General features: G+C 42.5%; 1 protein-coding gene across 1 annotated transcript in view; it reads left to right on the top strand.

Annotated features, from left to right (window-relative positions):
• Positions 1-22762, top strand: part of syne2b (spectrin repeat containing, nuclear envelope 2b) — a 219839-nt gene that overhangs the window by 94950 nt on the left and 102127 nt on the right. Inside the window, exons 56-74 of the mRNA XM_062034542.1 lie at positions 37-4503; positions 4693-4848; positions 4929-5170; positions 5264-7328; positions 7593-7927; positions 8005-8149; positions 8244-8444; positions 8521-8780; positions 8883-9042; positions 9149-9295; positions 9435-9575; positions 12139-12315; positions 17534-17671; positions 17766-17951; positions 18043-18156; positions 18218-18370; positions 18439-18531; positions 18614-18739; positions 20110-20232. Coding sequence (XP_061890526.1) covers positions 37-4503; positions 4693-4848; positions 4929-5170; positions 5264-7328; positions 7593-7927; positions 8005-8149; positions 8244-8444; positions 8521-8780; positions 8883-9042; positions 9149-9295; positions 9435-9575; positions 12139-12315; positions 17534-17671; positions 17766-17951; positions 18043-18156; positions 18218-18370; positions 18439-18531; positions 18614-18739; positions 20110-20232 — 9429 coding nt within the window. The remainder of the gene's footprint in view (positions 1-36; positions 4504-4692; positions 4849-4928; positions 5171-5263; positions 7329-7592; positions 7928-8004; positions 8150-8243; positions 8445-8520; positions 8781-8882; positions 9043-9148; positions 9296-9434; positions 9576-12138; positions 12316-17533; positions 17672-17765; positions 17952-18042; positions 18157-18217; positions 18371-18438; positions 18532-18613; positions 18740-20109; positions 20233-22762) is intronic.

Here is a 22762-nt window from a genome sequence, read left to right as displayed (position 1 = left end):
AGAATCTCAGGTTCAATAGATATATTTTTGTCATAGGAACTTATGAAAAGGAGTGACCAAAAAACGGATGATCAGCCTATGGATATTGATGTCCATTCTGAAGAGAAAAAGACATCTTTGGTGGCACCTCCACGGAAGAACAAAAAGTCCATTAGGAAAAAGTCTCAAGATGGATTCCAACAAGACATTCCCTCAACTGACACATCAGGACTGGATCAGGATGACTTGTCAGTTTCATCGAGGTCCAGTGAGCAAACTGATGATACTGATTCAGGAAAAAACAAAGAAATTCCAACAAGAAAGAAGTCAAAGACCAAGCAAGTATCCCTGGATCGTCTTTCGACAGGGGAAATAGTTCATGTGGAAACCAAGAAAACTGAACATGAATCTAAAAAGACTTCAGTGAGGGGGCAAGATGAAGCTATGGTGATGGATGAAAGAAAGACAACATCTGCAGCGACTCCTTATACCAATGATGTACCACAGGCTAAAGAAGGAACAGAAAAGCTTCATGGTGCCACAACTCTAGAGTTAGTTTCTGTCAGTTCTACAGAAAAAAGCCAATGCTTGAAAAGTAAGGAACCTTCACCTACAGAAGAAAGTACAAACATATCCGATGCAGCTTTTGTGGAAGCAAAGATCACATCCAATAGAAAGTCAACGCTTCTAGAAGACAGAGAACTTGGTGTCTGTAATGATTCAAACCTCGACAAAGCAAGAAAAGACTCTGAAAGTGGGGAAGCTTCTGCAGTAGCTCAACTCGTCACAGGAATTATTGAGGCAGCTATGAAAGACATTGCTTTACCTTCAAAGAAGGATCAGATAGAACTGGAACATACTAAAACGTCCTCAGCTTCACAAGCTGTCACAGGCACCCCCGAGGTTGATATTGCCAAGGCAGGAAAGATCTCACCACCCAAAAGAAAGTCAAAGAGTTCTAAGGTTTCTCAAGGGCAGCCTAAAACAAAAGAGCAAATTGTGACAAAAGAAGAATTCTATCTGAAACCGAAAGAGAAAAAACTTGTAGGAGTTGAAGAACTTGGCGTTTGTGACGATTCAAACCTTCAGAAAGCAACCGAAGACTCTAAAAGTGGGGAAGCTTCTGTCGTAGCCCAACTTGTCACAGGAATCATTGAAGCAGCTATGAAAGACATTGGTTTACCTTCAAACAACGTTCAGATAGAACTGGAAAGTACAAACACCTATTCAACTTCAAAAGTTTTCACAGGAATCCCTGAAGTTATTATTGGGGAGGAAGAAAAGATCCCACCACCCAAAACAATTTTAAAGAGTTCAAAGATTTCTCCAGAGCTGCCTAAAAGAGAGGAGCACATTTTGACGAACAAAGATTTCTATCTGGAACCAAAACAGGAAAAACTTGTAGATGTCAAAAAACCTAATGTTTGTGACGATTCAAACCTCAACAAAGCAGGAAAAGACTCTGAAAGTGGGGAAGCTTCTGTTGTAGCCCAATTTGTCACAGGGATAATTGAGGCAGCTATGAAAGACATTGCTTTACCTTCGAAGGAGGATCAGACAGAACTGGGATGTACAAAAACTTCCTCAGCTTCACAAGTTATCAGAGGAATCCCTGAAGGCATTGCGGAAGAAGGAAAGATCTCACCATCCAAAAGAAAGTCAAAGATTTCTCCAGAGCTGCCTAAAAGAGAGGAGCATATTTTGACAGAAGACAAATTTTACCTAGAACCAAAAGAAGAAAAGCTTGTAGAAGACCAAGAACTTAGTGTCTGCAACGATTCAAACATCCACAAAGCAACAAAAGACTATGAAAGTGAGGAAGCTTCTGCAGTAGCTCAACTGGTCACAGGAATCATTGAGGCGGCTATAATAGAACATGGTATACCTTCAAAGAAAGATGAGATGGAACTGGACTCAAGAAAAACGTTCTCGGTTTCACAAGTTGTCACAGAAATCCCTAAAGGTATTGCGGAGGAAGGAAAGATATCACCACTCACGAGAAAGTCAACGGATCGGAAACTTTCACCCAAACTTCCATCCAAAGAAATGATAGTGCCGACACAAACGTCATTTGAGTCTAGCGTCAAAAGGGAAGAAGCCGTTACTCCTTTGCCAGTCTATGCTGTTGGTGATACAGATGATGACAAAGTAAATCAAGACTATGAAAGTGGAAAAAACACTTCAGAAGCACATGCAGTAACAACAACACTTGAGGCTTCTCCTGAAGATGAAAGAAAAATCTCACCATCCAAAAGAAATTCAAAGAGATCAACAGCTTTTCCAGGACTTCCTAAAAAGATGGAAGAAAAATCTGATAGTCACAGACCTTGCTCTAATACAGGAAATGCTGAGACTACTGTGTTTGAGGAAAGTAAACTGAAAAATGAGGCAGAGCCTGAACAGAAGTCTTCTGATTCCGTAGAGCCATCTGAGAACAATATCAGTGACTTGCCAATTGAAAGACAAGCAAAACATTTTGATGATTCAAATTCAGTGGTTGATAAAGATACATGTTTTCAGCCTGAGGAGGGTGAACAAGTCGACACACTAGTAAAAGCAAGCAAAACCAAAGATAATGTTGTAGGAAAGATCTCACCACCAAAAAGAAAACAAAAAAGTGGGAAGGTTTCATCAGAAACTCCCAAATTGCCAACTAGGAGAAAGTCCAAAAATCATGATGTTTCCAAAGAGCCAGTTACTGATGTCAGTGAAGGTTTTGAGACCAAGACTGGAGATTCAAGACAAGGCCCTGAAAGTGAGGTGAAGTCTTCAGTTGAACTGCTGGTAAAGAGTAAACCGGATGCGGCTGTTTTGGAAGATAGAAAGCTCTCGCCGCCAAAAAGAAAGGTAAAGGGTTTAAAGGCTTCAACAGATGACATGCACGACGCTATCAAGAGCCTGCCAGAAGACACTGTTGGATTAGAAGTGAAGAACAAGGATATAGCTACCGCTGATGTTAAAACAGAGACCAAGTCAGATGAGAACACTTCTGAGTTGCATGCAAATGCAGCTGAAAATGATGGCACTATACTTCCTCCCTTTGCACGTACTGGTGAGGCGTTTACAGAAATGATCTTAATCGATCAAACCATGACTGCAATGCAAACTGTTATTGAGTTGGAACTGTTGGAAACAAGGGAAATACCTGAAGAAGTGAAAGATAATAATGTACAGGTACAGATTAGTAATGATGATGCCACCACAAGCTTGGAAAACCCGTCTGTATTATTAGAAAGTATCCAAGGAAGGGCTGGTGTAGACATGTTAGAGGTAAATATACAGAGTCAGGTAGAGGATGGGCAGCTCTCTGTTATGAGCAGTGCTGAACAGCAAGTGATCCAAAGTGAGTCTGGTCAATCCAGCTCTGTGGTTTTAACAAAACTTCAGCCAAATAAAACTGAATTGATAGAAATCATATTATTTGACCCGGCCATGGAAAAGAAATGCCAGACTGACAGTCAGGTGGAACCTTCGGAAACCAGCCAGGAAACATATATTGAAACCGTGGAACAAACAGCCGCCATATCTGCAAATAGAATGCAAGATACTGCCTTGACAATTCACATTGGACCTGAAGTGCATGTTTTAAAGGTAGATGTAACAGCATGTCAAGAGGAACAGGAAAACACACTAGAAACAGGACCAACAAATGAAATTGTTCAAAGTAATATTCAGTGTGAAAGACTGGCAGAAAACAAAGACACGTCAGACAAGAGTCTACCTAAGACAGCACTTGAGGAGTTACCAAAAATCCAACAAATTGTGATTGAAAGTCATTCTGCTCAGCTCCCCAATGTTGATTCAGAAGAAAAGTCATGTCAAGCAGAGACAGACACTGGAGGAAGCACCCAAGAGGTCCAGGCCCGAACGTCTTCAAGTACTGAAGTTGAAATGGCTTCAAAAAACAAGACTCATGAGGGGGACAAAGACAAACCCCCAACAGAAATGTCACCAGTGGAAAAGCAAGAAGTAAGCCGCAAAAGACATGACGACGAGGTTCAAAGTGAAGCAATTAAAGCTATTTCTGTTGCTTTTGAGCCAGTTCAGCCACTAGAGAGTGGAAACAACAAAGACTATGTTGAATTAATCCAAGATAAAGATCAGTCACAACTATGTGCTGAATCCCTTGGACAGGAAGAACTCCAAATAGGTGTCGGACAAGAGATGGCGTCACCACATGAATCATCCAGTGATATTCAGCCCATCATATCATTAATTAAAATGACAGAGGCAGAAGTTTCAGAATTTGCTGAACCTCCTTTACACTCTGATTTGGATACTGTATCTGATACTCAAACAGCGGAACAAGTTGATAATCCAGTAAGTTGTACAGCTCAAAATGACATTGGAAAGGTGGTCAGATTTGGGCCACAAAATATTACCCACACAGACACTCCAACAAGTAACTCCGAGCCAAATGAAGCGATCTCTGAGAATTTAAATGTTGATGCACTAGAAAATTCTCCATTGACGGACATCTTCTCAGAGATAAAGATGGTCACAGACGCAGGACTTCTAAAGGAGGTACGCATATTTTATTCTTCCCTCTTTTTGTTTTATTCTTGAAAGATGATGTGCTCTTAAATATTACTCATATAGATCTCATTTCGAGCTAATTGGTATTTACCACCACACTTTATTTAAAAGACCAAAGATACTGACACATGAAAGTTTCATCATTGATCTAATTAAAATGTCCTCCATTATTAAAAGGTTGAAGCGTGTGAGAATCCTCTAGCAGAACTAATGACCTCCAGCAGTGACCTTGATGATCGCCGGTGTAGGTTAGTGTTAAAACTCCTAAGCTGCAAGAGTCACTCCCCAGAGCTCCAGCCAACAGTTATGATGCAGCAGGTTAAGGAGGCTCAGGTAAGACTTCAAATAGGCTACATGAATTACCATAGGTTAAACTTAAGTGATAAACCCTTTATTCCCCTTTCTGTGTACAGGAATGTCAAGACATGGCCCAGGATCAAGTATCTCTGCTGTGCCAGCAGAGAGATGTACCTGCTGAGAACTCAGACACTTTAGAGTTCGTGGAGGACCAGTGGAGAGCTGTTGCTCAGGATGCAGCTGCTGTTGTCGAGAGCAAAGAAGCCCATCTGCAGCTGGTGCATAACTTCTGTCAAATTACTCAAGAAACCAAGACTACATTAGAAAGACTGGCAACTGAACTGGATGTTGTAAGAAAGTGAGTTCATCAAGTGGTTTCCATTCATACGTAAACTATTCCAGACAGTGTGTTTGTTCAAACTGTCTTTTGAACTCTCTCGTTTTCTTTCAGTTCCCTGGCAGAGAGTAGCCACAAGAAGGCCGACCAGCTGAACTCCATTAAGAGAGATATAGAAGAAAACAGGAGTGTCCTTGGGAAGTTACTTGGCATCCACACAAAGCTGTATCCCCTTCTTAGTTGCTCTAATCAAGCAACTGCAAAAACTCAGCTTCAGACTCTACATCATGAATGGAGAGACCTGGAGACAGTTCTAGAGAAGGCCTTGCATCATACTGATATTCAGTCCCAAAAGGCCAGCAGCCTTTTGCTGGAGTTGTCATATCTGCGGGGACATTTAGAATCAATCGGTGAAGAACTTGAAGCCAAATATCCGAGTAGCCAAGTATGCCAGTGGGATCACAAGAAGGCGCAGCAGTTTTTGATGGCACATGCCGAGGTTAAAGCTGCTAACGTGAAATATCTCCATTTGAAAGAAAGGTCGGAGTCACTACTCCTAAGTTTATGGCCAAAAGAAACCGCAGAGATAAACAAAGGTCTGCTGAATGTCAAAGACCAAGTTTGTCTATCAGAAGAGTGGATGTCCTCTCAAATTCAGAAAAGCAGTAATCCTATAATGGAGCAAGTGATGACAGTGGCGAGGGATGGGCTCACTTGGGCCAAGCAGATTGAGAGTGATCTTGATGGCAGGCGAAAGACGGTACCTCTGCACCCTGAGGCGGTTCACCAGCAACTCAGGGATCTGAAAAGGCTGCAGTCTGAGGTCACAATCAAACACAGTCAACTAAAAATACAGGTAAAAGAGGTAGCAGGTTACTTACCACAGCTGGACCCAGCCGAGGAGATACCTGTGGTTCATTCTTTGCTGGACTATCTAAAAGAATGTTCAAAGTCAATCACTGAGAAGTTATCCAAAGCCATGAAGGACACAGAATCCGGTCTGCAGATCAGGGAAAAGCAATTTGAACAGATTGCAGATCTAGACACCTGGGTTGGGACTCATCTGCAAAGAGTCACAGCCAAAAGCATAGGTGGGGAATGCATGTGTCCTGCTGAGATTGATTACAGTGAGATCCAAGAAACGCTTGTTGAAGCTAAAACACAGTCTGCTCTCTGCAATGCCCTTTTAAATAAGAGTAAAGACATTTGCTCTGAGCTTAGCATCACTGAGAATTGCCAGCTTTTTGACAAGATTAAAGACCTACAAAAAGATATTGACATGATCAGCAGCTATGAAAAGTCTAACAAAAATGAACTAGAAGAACATATGCAATCTTTGGAGTCAAACAAGCAACAGCTAGCCACTATTGAAAAAAACCTGAGGGAAATGCAAGTAGACTTGGGAAAATTCAGGTTCCCTATCACAATAGAATCCCTGCAAGTTTTGGAACCTTTCAATCAATTGCTTTTGGAACAGAAGTCACAGATTGACATTCTCCAATCCCGGATTCCACCAGAAAAGACAATCGAACTATACTCAGGCACTGCTGCAATTCACAACCTAATGACTAGTCTGCAAATGAAGGCCAGAAATCATGAAAGGTACCTCAACCTGAGGCAACGTGCCGAAGACATTAAAGAGGCTATTGAGGAACAGGTCAACCAGACCAATGAAGAGAGCAGGGAGGTGGCAGAGAAGTATAAGATCTGTCAAAAGCTTATTTTCCAGTTCCCGCTGATAAAAAAGCTATGTGACGAGGCTGGATCTGAACTCCAGGTGATCCTGGCTGACCTATACCCTTCACAACTGAGCTCAGAGCAACAGAGACTTCAACAACTTGAGGAAAGCTTCAAAATCTTGGAGAAGAAAACCCTCAACGATATCAGCCTTTTTGAGTGGAGTCTACTGAAAGAAGTGGATCTGGTCACAGAGAGAAAAGCCACACGAGCCTCGCTCAGAGAGGCTCTCCTGGAGCTCCAAAAACCCCCACTGATGGAGCCAAACGAGAGATCCATTGATAAGGAATACCAGAGGATAATGTTTCTGAAAAAAACTGTTGAGTCAAGAATGAGAGCCTTGGAGGTTTTAGAGCAGAACAAAGGACACAAGGAAGGAACCAACACTTTAGATCTTGAACACTTGAAGAAGGAAGTTCTACATGAATGTGACTCACAAATGGCAAGTATTTTTCAAGATAGAGAGCAGTTTGTAGCTACTTAAGAACTTTATTTTGGTCTATGTGACTTGAGTATTGAGCCCAATGGGTATATCTAGTTTGTCATTGTACCATACTATCATTGTAGTTTGTCACAGTACATGCCTTTTTTAGAACATAACTTACTTTTACAACTTTGCCTTTTTGTCCTCAATCAAACCACATCTAATGACCTTTGTTATTACCTTTGAAATATTGTGCATTGCTAACCCATGTTTATATTGTAGGACAATATCTCTGGTGCAAGGATTTCACTGAAGAACTACATCTCTACTGTAAAACAAACACGAAAATTCCTGAGGGACTCTGAGGTCTTTCTGCTACCCCTTCCTGGCTCAGCTGGAGTCTGTTGTGAAAAGTTGGAGGTGACCCAGCAGGTGTTGGCCTCCCTGGAGGACAACATCCAGACTTACATTGACCAGCTGAAAGGGGAAGAGACCCTGCATCCTTACTTGTCCCTTGTGGAGGTAGAGCAACTCAAAGAGGCCATTCTGAGCCAGTTCCTGGTGAGGATTTCCACACTTAAGGCAAAGGGCTTTCTACATTTGGAGAATCTTACAAGGTAGTATATTTATTCGCATAATCACACAGAAAATGTGGGCTGCATCTTTGTTCATATGGCTGTACTCTGTGTCTCAGCTGTGCTGAAAATTACAGAAATTATACTAAATTTAATGAAGACATCAGTCTGAGTGTAAGGAACACAGAGGGGAGCCTTGCACAGGTGGTCTCTCAGAGGGTCAACTCTCTGGCTGACTGTAGTGAACAGTTAGCTAAAGTTGTGGTGCGTATCAGACCAAAGGCTCTCGCACATTGAAACAATGGAAGAAAGAAAAAAGGCAATGTTTATGACCCATGTTTATGGGTCTCTGGTGTAGGCATTGCAAGAGGAGCTGGATTGTCTGCAAAAACATCTGGAAGAGGTGGTGGACTGGTGTCCGGAGCAGAGCTGCCGTGGACACCGGGAAACCTCAATGGCCGCCGTATGGAGACGCATAGTAACACTCCGCCATTGCTTTCAGCAGCTGACTCCTAGACTTAAACAAATAATTGTAGAATGGAGTGACATCACCTGCAGTGTAAGTCCGTACAGGTTTCACACATGTATTAAAAGGAATTAAAACTGTCCACTCAGAGTCTGCTTTGGTACTTTAGGTGGAGAAAGCGTCCGCTTTACTGCAGCAGGTGGAGGCGGAGCTCCCTAAGCCTGCCCCGTTGATTGCATCTACCAATGAGCTTCATGATCTGCAGCAGTTCTGGGAACTATACCAGGACAGGCTGGACTGTGAACACAACTCTCTTTCTGCCCTTGAGTTACGCATTACCAGGCTGCTGGGTATCCCTGCCAATGTGGAACAGGCTCCGCCCGCTCCACTCTGTCAGCAGCTCCAAGCAATGCAGGCCAGGTACAATAGGTAAGGTGCTTTTTCACCCGTGCCTGACATTAATGAAGGCTTCCAACAAATAGTGTTTCCAAATTATGCCTGTTGAATGTCTGGCAACATGTATCTCCTTAGTGTAAAGCAGACCAGCCGCGAGGGTTTGGCGTTCATCAAGCTGGATCTAGAGGAGAAAGAAAAAGTGCAGGAGGAGCTGCAGGTCGTTTGGGTTTGGTTGACCGCTGCTGACAGTCTGTTGTCAGAGATGGACCCAAGCAGCAACACAGCAAAGCTGAAGGTGTGACAATCGTCCAGCTGCAGGAATGATTTTACAGCAAGTGGCCTAGATTGCGATAAATCTCTACTGAACCTAAATACCCTACGAACACTCTTCCGTCTTTCAGGAGATCCATTGCCAGTTGTGCATCCAGAAGGCTTTGGTCCATCGCATCATGGAACGTATAAATACAAAATACTCAGAGACTGTGCCAGCCGAGATCGGTGGCCAACTGCAGGAGATTCAAAAGACTTTACAACAAGTCCAAGTCAAGGTAAACAATTGAGTAGCATTACACCAAAGATCTGTGAAGGACCTGTATTTATTCCACATAGGAGTCTGATATTTGAAAGTATTTTTATTGCATTTATGTGCTATTTAGTGACACATGTACGCCTGATTTGGCCCTTCAGGTACAAGAGGCAATAGAAAAGAGTGACCCTGTACACAGAATCGGTGCAAAGCTGCTGGAAACCCACACTGGCTTGAGTTCAGTGCGGCAAACGCTGGAAGAGAAAAGTTCTACTGTAACAGACGCAAAGCTTACTCAGAAGGTGGGTGCTAACCAGTGTTATTTTTGACAGCCCTTTTTAAAATTCCTTTTAGTCAGTCTTTGTACGAAAATTAATTTCAGTTTTTGTCCTATTTTAGCCATCTAAATTGATTTAGTCGATTAAATTCCTCAACGTTTTTGTCGACTAAAATTACAATACATTTGGCAACTAAAATACAAAGTATAAAGGATAGTGCATCTTTAAAGTTGTCTTGAAATCACTTTTATTAAGGTTATTGCAGAGCATCTCAAAAACTAAATTCCCAAGACCTGCACTCCATGAATATATCAATCAGTACATTTCACACTAAAGTGTGTTATTTTAGCTGAAATTAAGCATTTTTTTACGTTAAAATTAAAATGGTCATATGAAGAAACAAACTATTTTTTATTCTGTATCGTGTATAATAAAATTGCGCAGAGGCTTTAAAAAAAAAAAAAAAAAAAAAAATTATTATTATTATTATTTTTTTAAATAAAACTTTATTTATAAACTGCAACATGTACAAACAGCTGAGAAACAATCAAAATAAGTATGGTGCCAGTATGCTGTTTTTTTTCAATAAAATACTGGAAAGGATAGAAATGTAGTTTGTCTCTTTTATCCGATTATTAATCGATTAATCGAAGTAATAATCAACAGATTAATCGATTATCAAATTAATCGTTAGTTGCAGCCCTACTTTTGACCAAGTTTTTTTTTTCAAATTAAACAAAATAAATAGACATACTGTTAGAAACCCCTGATTTTGCATGTCTTGTTTCTTATGCTTCACTGATAGTGTTTTAGTCCTAGGGCAGGATTTAAAATACCACGCGCTAGACGGCAAATAAATTAGCGTGTACTATGAGTGGGCGTGACTGCCTGATTATACGATTGTTTACTGTTTAAAGGTCTACTGAAATGAACATTTTTTATTTAAACGGGGATAGCAGATCCATTCTATGTGTCATACTTGATCATTTCGCGATATTGCCATATTTTTGCTGAAAGGATTTAGTAGAGAACATCGACGATAAAGTTCGCAACTTTTGGTCGCTGATAAAAAAAGCCTTGCCTGTACCGGAAGTAGCGTGACGTCCCAGGTTGAAGGGCTCCTCACATTTCCCCATTGTTTACACCAGCAGCGAAAGCGATTCGGACCGAGAAAGCGACGATTACCCCATTAATTTGAGCCAGGATGAAAGATTTGTGGATGAGGAACGTGAGAGTGAAGGACTAGAGTGCAGTGCAGGACACATCTTTTTTCGCTCTGACCGTAACTTAGGTACAAGCTGGCTCATTGGATTCCACACTCTCTTTTTTTTTCTATTGTGGATCACGGATTTGTATTTTAAACCACCTCGGATACTATATCCTCTTGAAAATGAGAGTCGAGAACGCGAAATGGACATTCACAATGACTTTTATCTCCACGACAATACATCGGCGAAACACTTTAGCTACGGAGCTAACGTGATAGCATCGGGCTTAACTGCAGATAGAAACAAAAGAAATAAACCCCTGACTGGAAGGATAGATAGAAAATCAACAATACTATTAAACCATGGACATGTAACTACACGGTTAATGCTTTCCAGCCTGGCGAAGCATAACAATGCTGTTGCTAATGACGCCATTGAAGCTGACTTAGCTACGGGACCTCACAGACCTATGCTAAAAACATTAGCTATCCACCTACGCCAGCCAGCCCTCATCTGCTCATCAACACCCGTGCTCACCTGCGTTCCAGCGATCAACGGAGCGACGAAGGACTTCACCCGATCATATATGCGGTCGGCGGCTAGCGTTGGATAGCGCGTCTGCTATCCAAGTCATAGTCCTCCTGGTTGTGTTGCTGCAGCCAGCCGCTAATACACCGATCCCACCTAAAGCTTTCTTCTTTGCAGTCTCCATTGTTCATTAAACAAATTGCAAAAGATTCACCAACACAGATGTCCAGAATACTGTGGAATTTTGCGATGAAAACCAAGCTTTTTGTATTGGATACAATGGTGTCCGAATACTTCCGTTTCAACGATTGACGTCACGCGCATACGTCATCATACATAGACGTTTTCAACCGGAAGTTTAGCGGGAAATTTAAAATTGCACTTTATAAGTTAACCTGGCCGTATTGGCATGTGTTGCAATGTTAAGATTTCATCATTGATATATAAACTATCAGACTGTGTAGTCGGTAGTAGTGGCTTTCAGTAGGCCTTTAAATATGATTGGATTATGTCTCTGTCAACGTTCTCATCTCGTTTTTATTCGACTAAATTGTCAATTAATTTAGTCACTTTTTTTAGTCAACGTGCATTTGTTGTGATTAGTTACTGTCCTATTGTAGTCAGGGGAAAATATGTCGTTAACGACAAAATGAGTCAAGAAAATGTACACTGATGCTAACAAGACACACTACCAGAAGAGCGGTTCCCTATTGGTAGTTTCCTGTGGACATATATGCTCCCCCTTACACCTGGTCCATGACTTTACAGTGCCCACCCATACCACGAATACATGTAAAACATCTGAACACTTGATGTGAGCCAATTCTAACTCTACTTAACTGTTCTTGCAGCTGGTGTGGGACCAGTTGGACAGATGGCACTCGAATGTGGCAGCGCTGGAAGCTGATATGCGGACCCTGGAGAGCCCGCAGGAGGCGTTGTCCCTCGCAGAGAGACTAACGGAGGTGCAGCAGCTCTATGCTCATCTAGCCAAGCAGGCGGAGCATAAGACCACTCTCCTCAGCAAGGTTAATTCCTTCTCCTGACACTCTGGATAGTCATATATTAGACTTAGACTTAGACTTCCTTTTTATTGTCATTCAAATTTGAACTTTACAGTACAAATAAGAATGACATTTCGTTGCATTAGCTCATGGTAGTGCAGGATAAAAGAGCAATAAGGTGCAGATATAAATAAATAGATTACTGTACAGATAAATATATTGCACTTTTGCATATGCATCCACGTTTATGGATGTATGTTATATTGTCTTTATATTCCAGCCAGTTAATCCATTTTTGGGGGGAATTGAGGGGATTATTATGATGCCTTCAGGAGTCTTACGGCCTGAGGGAAGAAGCTGTTACAGAACCTGGAGGTTCTGCCACTGAGGCTGCGTAACCTCTTTCTAGAGTCCAGCAGTGAAAACAGTCCTTGGTGGGGGTGGGAGGAGTCTCTGCAGATTTTCTGAGCCCTGGTCAGGCAGCGTCTTTTTTCGATCTCCTGGATAGGAGGAAGAGGAGTCCTGATGATCTTTTCCGCCGTCCTCACCACTCTCTGGAGAGACTTCCAGTCTGAGGCACTGCAGGCTCCAGTCCAGACAGAGATGCAGTTGATCAGTAGGCTCTCTATAGTGCCTCTGTAGAATGTGGTGGGAAGGGGGGAGGGAGCTGTGCTCCTTTCATCCGACGCAAAAGGTGCATGCGCTGCTGAGCTCTTTTTACAAGAGCTCCGGTGTGTAGGGACCAGGTCATATTGTCAGTTATCTGCACCCCCAGGAACTTGGGGTACAGTGTGCCGTTGATGAAGAGTGGAGCGTGGCTGGACTGGTGCTTCCTGAAGTTGACAATGATCTCTTTGGTCTTGTCGACGTTCAGGACCAGGTTGTTGGTTCTGCACCAGTCAACCAGATGTCTCACCTCCTCCCTGTAGTCCATGTCGTCGCAGTCACGGATGAGGCCCACTACTGTTGTGTCGTCCGATTACACGACAGCACCTGTTTGTTTTTAAGTTTCAATGAGGAAACAGAATGGATGGTAATGGAATTAGGCGGCGATGGCTCAGGAGGTAGAGCGGGTCATCCAGTAGTCAGAGGGTTGGCGGTTTGAAGCCTTTTTCATTCATCCCAGTCACTACTGTTGTGTCATTAAGCAAGATCCTTCACCCACCTTGTCTCCAGTGCTGTCCACACTGGTGTATACATATCAATGAATGTCTGGTGTAGTCAGAAAGGCTCTTGTCAAGAATTTACAGTATCCCTTATGGCAGCTATGGCTGTAAATGTAGCTTACCACCGCCAGTGTGTGACTTTGGACTAAAAACTTTCACGACATAATACTTTTTGAAAGACGTTCGATAAATTCCATTCATTATCATCCATCCATTCATTTTCTGCACTGCTTACGCTCATTAGGGCCACAGGTAAGTTGGAGCCTATCCCAATTTACCAAACCAGCCTATCCCATGGACCGGTCGCCAGTCAATCGCAGGGTACATATAGACCAGGGGTGTCCAAACCTTTTGACTTGGGTTTCGCATACGAGAGAGACAGCCTCGGCCGTGCGTTTCCCACCTAGGCATTCAGTGATGTCCGACTTCAAAGATTACCTCTCAAAATACCATAAGTGATGTCACCACATGACCATTTCTGGAGGAATACTATACAGAAACACATTTCCGCCCTACTGGGCATTGATCACATCAACAGTACACAAAACGGGTTATTTTCTGGCGCATTTAAAAATCAAATAAAACGCATCAGCAATTAAAACATATCTTATGTGGTGCTGTCAAAATTAAAATTGCAAAAAACACATTAAAAGTGAAAACATTTAATATTTGAACTCACAATTAGTAGGACCTATTCGATGCCGTTCCCCATTTAATCTACAGAACAGCTGAGTTAGCTTCCGAGGTTGGCCGACATCGTCTCACAAGATATAGTTTGTCTTTAAATATCCTTCTTGAAAACGGCCTTGCAAATATATATCTGCCACCAAATCAACGTTTTGTTCTCCTTCTCTGCTATCCCGGTCTGGCTACGGCGCAACACTTCCCGCTTCCTGCTAAATTGAAACTTGTGAATGGATATTCACTTTGGAGTGACAAGTGTGTACCCAATCATAGTCTACCTAGATAGGCTACTGTCAACAACTCGTGATCTGATTGGCTATCGCAACTGTCTCTCAACTCTGTGTTCTCAAATGAATCCGCTAACGGTCCCGATGAGTATCCAATCACAGGATGCGTGAATGTAGGTTCAACGTGAGGCCATCTAGAAGGCCTTACTGACAACAACTCGTGATCTGATTGGCTATCGCAACTGTCTATCAACTGTATGTCCCCGTTTGTTTACAGTGCACATACGCCGGCATTGTTGATTCTGAAGGCCTTTGGTACAGCATGGCAACATAAGCTAGCTGAATTCTGATTGGATACAAACTAAAACTAAAAACAACAGCACTGGAACATACATAATATGACATGAAGAGAATATGAATACTTTTAGATTTTTAGGGAAAGTAAATAAAAAATAATTTTATCTTTAACTATGATTATGATTTCTGGTTATGTTAGGCCAGCAGAGAAGGTATTGCTGGCCCTGATGGCACACCACTGCATATATGTGTGTACATATTATGGATATGATAGGATAGGTCTTTATTGTCATTGCACAAGTACAACGAAACTTTGTTTTCAGCACAAACCCGTTCAAGATTAGACAAACAAAGGGTTACAGAACAGGAACGCTGATGGGTCGCCACCAGGCGCCCCGTAAAAGATGGGAAAAAGGTAAAATGCTGGGGAAGGATGAGTAAAAAAATACAATCTAGACTGGGCTCCTAAGGGGGCCCAGTCTGGAGTGGGAAAAAACCTCCATAGCAAAGCACATATACATATTACAACGTACATCTCGAGATATCTAGCAACAGAGGGAAGGGAGTGCGGGGTCATGGTGGTAGGCCGCAGCTCTCAGGCGCTGACCATCCTTTCATCACCCCTATGGGATTTGCGTCGAAGGCGTTGGATTGGGGGGCGTGGGGTATGTATGTGTGTGGCGTATATTTTTGTGGATGCATGTTTGTGTGTAAGCCTGCAGTGTGTCTGTGTTCCGCGGCCTTGATGTCGTACAGTCCCTAGTCCAAAGTCAACAACAACAGGTGTTTGTCCATGAGAGACAAGAAGGGAGTTTGTTGTGTTTTCACTGCACTGCATTATATTAATATCATGGATATTAAGAGTATGTGAAAGTTCGACTCCTATCTTGTTTACTTCTATGAGGACCTCCTTAAAGTTTTGTGATTAATCAGAAATATCAGGCAGCTAAAAAGTGCCAAACATGAAAAATTGGGGAGGGAGTGTTTTGCATTTTTCCCATAATTCACTCTAATGGATTTAAATGGGTGTCATTTTGATTTTTTTTAATGTTGTTTGGACGACAAGATATCCACAAAGTTCAGTGAGCAGGTTGTGTTATGTGTGACCATGTTTGTTGCCAGTTGCACTTTTTTTGTGCCTTGACTGGGGTAGGTTGTTTGTATTGTGTCATCGAAGTGAATGCTGTGCTAATGACAGTTCAAACCACTATTCATAGTCATTGACCTAAATTACTTATGCTGTCCACAAGATGGCAGCAGATACCTAACATCCAGACTGTCTGATACATCAAATTCATCTGAAAACACTCTGCGTTGTGATTCCTGATCGAACTCATGACGCCCCCGCGGGCTAAGCCGTAGTTTGGTCACTTCTGATATAGACAAACGAGCATTAAAACTCACATTTACATCTATTGACAATTCAGTTTTTAATTTACATAGCAAGTATGTTTTTGCAATGTGGGAGGAAACCCACACACGCAATGGAAGATAATGCAAACTTCACACAAAGATGTCGAGACGGAGATTGTAACCCTCAAACTCCTAACTATGCGGCCAACATGCTATCTTATGTTGTGTTACTACCGTATTTTCCGAACCATAGGGCGCACCGGATTATAAGGCGCACTGCCGATGAATGGTCTATTTTTGATCTTTTTTCATATATAAGGCACACCGGATTATAGGGTGCATTAAAGGGGTCATATTAGTTTTTGTTTTTTTTTCTAAATGTAAAACACTTCCTTGTGGTCTACATAACATGTAATGGTGGTTCTTTGGTCAAAATGTTGCATAGATGATGTTTTACAGATCATCTTCGAGCCGCTTTCTGCAAGTTGCTTCCGGAAACGCCGTTTTGTGGGCGGTCTTATTTACGTGGCTCACCTTCGACAGCGTTTTCTCCCCGTCATCTTTGTTGTAGCGGTGTAGCGTGCAAGGACGGGAGTGGAAGACGTGTCAAAAGATGGAGTTAACTGTTTTAATGACATTCAGACTTTACTTTAATTAATAACGGAACGGCATCTCCTCATTCGGAAACAACACCGGAACTGTGTCCCGTGAAAAACCCTCCGACCCGTACTCTCTGATAACTAAAGTTCCTTGGATGAATAATATAAACTTACTACACCGGTATGTTTTAGCGCTTTCATGGCGAATTTACTGACAGATATAAGTAAGTACTTTACACTACTTTATATTAGAAATGGCAACATCGGAGGATGAATGCCACATAACAAGAAGATAGAGGAAAAAGAAGAAGCTTATCGACTACGGGGTCGGCACGGACTACAAAGGCGGAGTCGCGCAATTTTTCAGGATTTATGCAGATCCCAAATAAACTAGAAGGTAAGAACACCTGGGGATAGGTTGATTGGCAACACTAAATGGTCCCTAGTGTGTGAATGTGAGTGTGAATGTTGTCTGTCTATCTGTGTTGGCCCTGTGATGAGGTGGCGACTTGTCCAGGGTGTACCCCGCCTTCCGCCCGAAAGCAGCTGAGATAGGCTCCAGCACCCCCCGTGACACCGAAAGGGACAAACGGTAGAAAATGGATGGATGGATGGTAAGAAAAGTTGCTTTTGCATAATATTGCGAAACAAAACGCCAGATAAGTCTTACCTTATACACACACACCATAATAATACTCGTATGCCCCCGATAGGGACAAGCGGTCGAAAATGGATGGATGGATGGATGTTGAAGCACATCAAACGGCGCAGACTACACTTATCTCTTATGTTTGACTGCCATCTACTGGTCACACCGGGTTATAAGGCGCACCGTCGAGTTTTGAGAAAGAAAATTGAATTTAAGTGCGCCTTATAGTCCGGAAAATGCTGTAATATTATGTGTTTTTGTGTTTAGATGCAGACGTGGCTTCAGGAGCATCAAGAAATGATCAACAGCTCCGAGAGTTGGATGGCACAGACTCAGTCCTGGCTCGCCGCTCCTCGCACTTACACCACAGCTAAATGTCTGAGCGACCATGTTCAAGCTCTGCAGGTCAGCAGGACCTCAATGCAAAAAATCGCAAGTTTCCCCAAATGTTTTTAATGTTGTTAGTAATGATCCCCTCTTTTGATTTATGACGTCACAGACGGTCTTGAAAGACTCAACGCAGATCCGCAGCACTTTGCAAGGTTTTAGTTCAGTCCTGGACGAAATGTCTCAAGTGGTGGACGTGTCCGCTCTCCGGGAACAGCTCTCCCAAGCCGACCGCCAAGTGGCCGCCGTTCAAGACAGCTTTGCAGCTCCTTTGTCTCGACTCCAGCAGGCCACCTCCGTGAGTCATAGATTGCTTTGGTCTTTCAATGTCTGTGTTGCTGACAGCTGCTTGTGTCGTCTCTTGTATCTCGTACCGTCCGGTTTCCAAGGAGGTGGAAGTGATCGAGAGCGAGGTCAGGGAGATGGAGAGCAACGTTGCTGAGATCAAGAGTATTTTATCTTCTCCAGAGACTCTGCCCAGCCCCAAAGAGAGACGTCTCAAGGTAACATGCCGCTTGTCTCTTGATTTGAAACACATGCCCGATGCTCCTTGGACATGCACAGGTGGTGGAACAGAAGATCCACTCCATGAGGAGCGGCATCGCGGACATCCAGAAGGCAAAACCGGAACTTCATCTTCCAGAGAAGGCTGAGGAGACGCTGACCGTCTTCAGTGTCATTGAGGAGCTGCAGAAGTTGCTGCTAGAACTGGAGAAGGTCAGTCGGTCAATCGGCGGATCAGTTGATAAGTCAGTCAACCATGTTCTGTCCTACTCTCCTCCTAGAAAGTCCCAGCTCTCTTTATCCAGCAGCTTCCCACGCCACTCCAAGTCCCGAAGACCACATCCCAAGCAGGATCCAGCATGGAGGAAGCTGAGGTCTGTTGGAAGGAACACTGTCCTACCGTCCTTGTGTCTCGGAACAACTAGAGAGGGTTCTGTTTGTGTCGCCTTGTGGCAGGAGAACGCCCAAATCATGATCGCCCATGTTGAGGATGACGCGCTGCGACTCTCAGGAGCTACGTTGTTGACGGTTGAAAGAGCGACGCCCGAGCAGAGACTGTCAGAGACCGCTGACAGCCCGACGGTAAGGAAGACCCGAAGCATGACATGAAACTTTTGAATATGAAATTCATGACACTGACGGTTTGTTGTCCTGAAAGCTGCAAGTCCTGTGTGTACTGACAGGCATCGTCATCAAGTGCATTCAACACCTCATCATGGCCGCATGCTAACTACTACCAATGTGGTGTTCTTGGGAATTCTGTCACCAGAACTAGGGATGATGTTTGATAAGAAATTATCGAGTTCCAGCCCATTATCGAATCCTCTTATCGAACCGATTCCTCGTCGATTCTCTTATCGAATCCAGATAGGTTGTTGTATATGGAAAAAAACACAATATTTGGTTTAACAAAAGCTCACTTTTATTTTATAAGAATAAAATAAAAATAAATAAATAAATATTGACTGTTGTTATCCCCCTAAAAAAATTTAAAAAAATAAATAAATATTGTCTGTTGTTACCCAAAGTATATTAAGTGGGATTTTTAAGAAAAACAAATATATACAGTAACACAAAAACAACCTGTCTCTGTGATCACTATAAGTGTATAAATAATAATATATTGTTAAATAAAATCAGTCCCTTGGGCAAAAAACTGAAAATAATACAGCTCTCCAAAAAGTGCACTTCTGCTGATATTGGAACATACTAACTACACACACTATGACACTAAGAACACCACAGTCTTTAATCAACAATTCTGCAGTCCTGGTTGACATAAGGGGTAACCTTATTTTAGCCTAAAGGCTACAAGTGAGCAGATATGGAAATTAACCGGCAACAGTTAACATTAGTTACTCACCGGCACTATCACTGGGACTGCAGGTTGAAGCAGAGGAAGAGGGGCGTGCTTCGTCATCTCTGTAGCTGCTTCTCCACGTGTCGAAGACACGACACGGTTCTCGAACGTTCAGGTTATGTGCGGCCTGAATATGTTTCAACATGTTTGTTGTACTGCTCCCCTTAAATGAGAGCGAAGCCTGGCAATAATTGCATATTGCCGTTTCCTCGTCGTATTTTTTTAAAAAATGAAGCCATGCCTTGAGGCGTTTTTTCCGGTCCATTATTTTTGCTGCTTTCTGTATCTGCCGCCTAATGACTAAGCTACGTCATTTCCTGTGATGTTCCACAGGGCATTTCCTGTGGGACGGGATTCGTTCTCAGGGATTCGAATAAAGAACCAACTCTTTTTCTTTACTATAGTGGCCTCGATAACGGGAACTGGTTCTCAAAAAGGGATTCGAGTCCATGGAATCGGTTCTTTTCTTATCGAACTACCGGGAGAACCGGTTTCGAACATCATCCCTAACCAGAACATACAGTCGTCACAATAATAGAGCTTGGGGGCTCATTGTGGTGGCACACTTGATGGCACGTTCGTCTTGTTTCAGCGGCAAGGCGCTGGCGGCGAGGAGGCCTGTCAGGAAGTGGGAGGGCAGGAGCAGAGTGTGAAGGGAGGTGGAGGAGGTGTTGTGTGGTGGCTCTGGGATGCTCTCCTGGGTGGTTCTTCTGAGGTAACAAAAACAAAGATGGAAGATGTCCCCTTTTTCTGTCTCTGTTTTTGCTCCATGTTTTTACATTCCATTCCTGATGTCCTTTGAATACCATCTGTACTAACTTCTTTCTCTACAATCTTCTGTTCCTAAATCCTAATGTCCTTTGAATACCATCTCTACTAACTTCTTTCTCTATAACCTTCTGTTCCTAAATTCTCTGCTCAGCCCGAAAAAGGTCAATATTATTCCGTTTATCTGGGTCGCGGTGACAGCATACTTAGCAGGGACGTTAATATTTCCTGGTTCCGATAAAAAGTATGCGTTTCCATTACCCCAAGAAATGCGCAAAACCTAAATATCGCCATAAGAAACTGGTAACGGAAACCCCCATATTTCGGAAAAGCTCAAGTATCTCTCATGAGGTGGTTTTTGAGACGTTTCGATGTTTGAAGTGTTTCGTAAAAAGTACAACTGATAGTCACACACACACACACTAGGTGTGTGTGAATTGATTAACGTGGACCCCGACTTAAACAAGTTGAAAACTTATTGGGGTGTTACCATTTAGTGGTCAATTGTACGGAATATGTACTGTACTGTGCAATCTACTAATAAAAAGTTTAAATCTATGGTGAAATTACCCTCTGCATTTGACCCATCCCCTTGTTACACCCCCTGGGAGGTGAGGGGAGTAGGGAGCAGCAGCGGTGGCCGCGCTCAGGAATCATTTTGGTGATTTAACCCCCAATTCCAACCCTTGATGCTGAGTGCCAAGCAGGGAGGTAATGGGTCCCGTTTTAATAGTCTTTGGTATGACTCGGCCGGGGTTTGAACTCACGACCTACCCATCTCAGGGCGGACACTCTAACCACTGGGCCACTGAGCAGGTTGGAAAAGCATGATGGAAACGCTTTTTTCGCATTTAAAAGTCACATAAACGTTGCTAATTTTACAGGTAAACACCGCGGCATCACATTTTTTTGTTCCTTGACAAATGTCAGCATGCTAACTTTTTTTAAGCTAATTTTGTAGGTATATTTTAGTACTTGATGCATGCTAACGTTAGCATGTTCGCATTTAAAAACATTTTTTTTTAGGTACACACCTCAGTGCATACTTGCCAACCCTCCCGATTTTCCCGGGAGAATCTCGAATTTCAGTGCCCCTCCCGAAAATCTCCCGGGGCAACCATTCTCCCGAATTCCACCCGGACAACAATATTGGGGGCGTGCCTTAAAGGCACTGCCTTTAGCGTCCTCTACAACCTGTCGTCACGCCCGCTTTTCCTCCATTCAAACAGCGTGCCGGCCCAGTCGCATAATATATGCAGCTTTTACACACACTGAGGGTGGACGTATAAACAACTTTAACACTGTTACAAATATGCGCCACACTGTGAACCCACACCAAACAAGAATGACAAACACATTTCTGGAGAACATCCGCACCGTAACACAACAGAACAAATACCCAGAACCCCTTGCAGCACTAACTCTTCCGGGACACTACAATATACACCCCCCGCTACCCGAATTCGGAGGTCTCAAGGTTGGCAAGTATGCCTCAGAGTAATGTATTGTGGTACTTGACACATGTTACAGTTGGCATTTTAGCATGCTAATATTAGCATGCATGCTTTTTTTAAATCCAAAATGTCCCCCGCATGCTATGATTTTTTTAGTGTGTGGCCCCAAGTGGAAAAAGTTTGCACACCTCTGCTCCAAAGTTAACGCTTGCTTGTGATTGGCCGGCGACCTCTCCAAGGTGTTCGTTCCTTGACCCTGACGTGACGTTACCAGGAATAGACTCCAACTCGCCTGAGACCCAGATGAGGATAAGCGGTAGAAAAAGCGTTCGGTTGGATGGAGCATCATTCCAGATGTTTTTCCTTCTTGAACGTTCCGAATTATTAGCTTAGTTATTCCCCATGTAACTTTTTTTGGCTGGGCAGTGAATGTAGCCGCTCACTAAAGTCCTGATGGTCTCTAGAATAGAATAGAATAGAAAGTACTTTATTGTTCCCTGGGGAAAATTCAGCACCGCAGTTCGCTCACAACAGACAATAATAATTATAAATAATATAATATAATATATAAATAATATAAATATATTCTACATATACTCTACATTTAAGTGCACTAACACATCTTGTCAGCATCATCATGTCCGCTACAAAGTAGTAGCAGCTATCAGACTGTATAGTGCATATGTTCCTTTTTGACTGTACATGTACTGTAAATGTATAATGTATTAATATTATTCACATGTGAATAATGCTTAATATACTGTATTTATGTTATTCACATGTGAATAATGCTGTACAATAGACTGTATTTGTTATTCACATGTGAAAAATGCTGTATAATAGGCTGTATTAATATTATTCACGTGTGAATAATGCTGAATAGACTGTATTTATGTTATTCACATGTGAATAATGCTGTATAATAGACTGTATTTGTTATTCACATGTGAATAATGCTGTATAATAGACTGTATTAATATTATTCACATGTGAATAATGCTGTATAATAGACTGTATTTGTTA

The sequence above is a fragment of the Entelurus aequoreus genome, linkage group LG23 (genome assembly GCF_033978785.1).
Source record: "Entelurus aequoreus isolate RoL-2023_Sb linkage group LG23, RoL_Eaeq_v1.1, whole genome shotgun sequence".
NCBI lineage: Eukaryota > Metazoa > Chordata > Actinopteri > Syngnathiformes > Syngnathidae > Entelurus > Entelurus aequoreus.
This window is presented reverse-complemented; position numbering and strand designations above follow the sequence as displayed.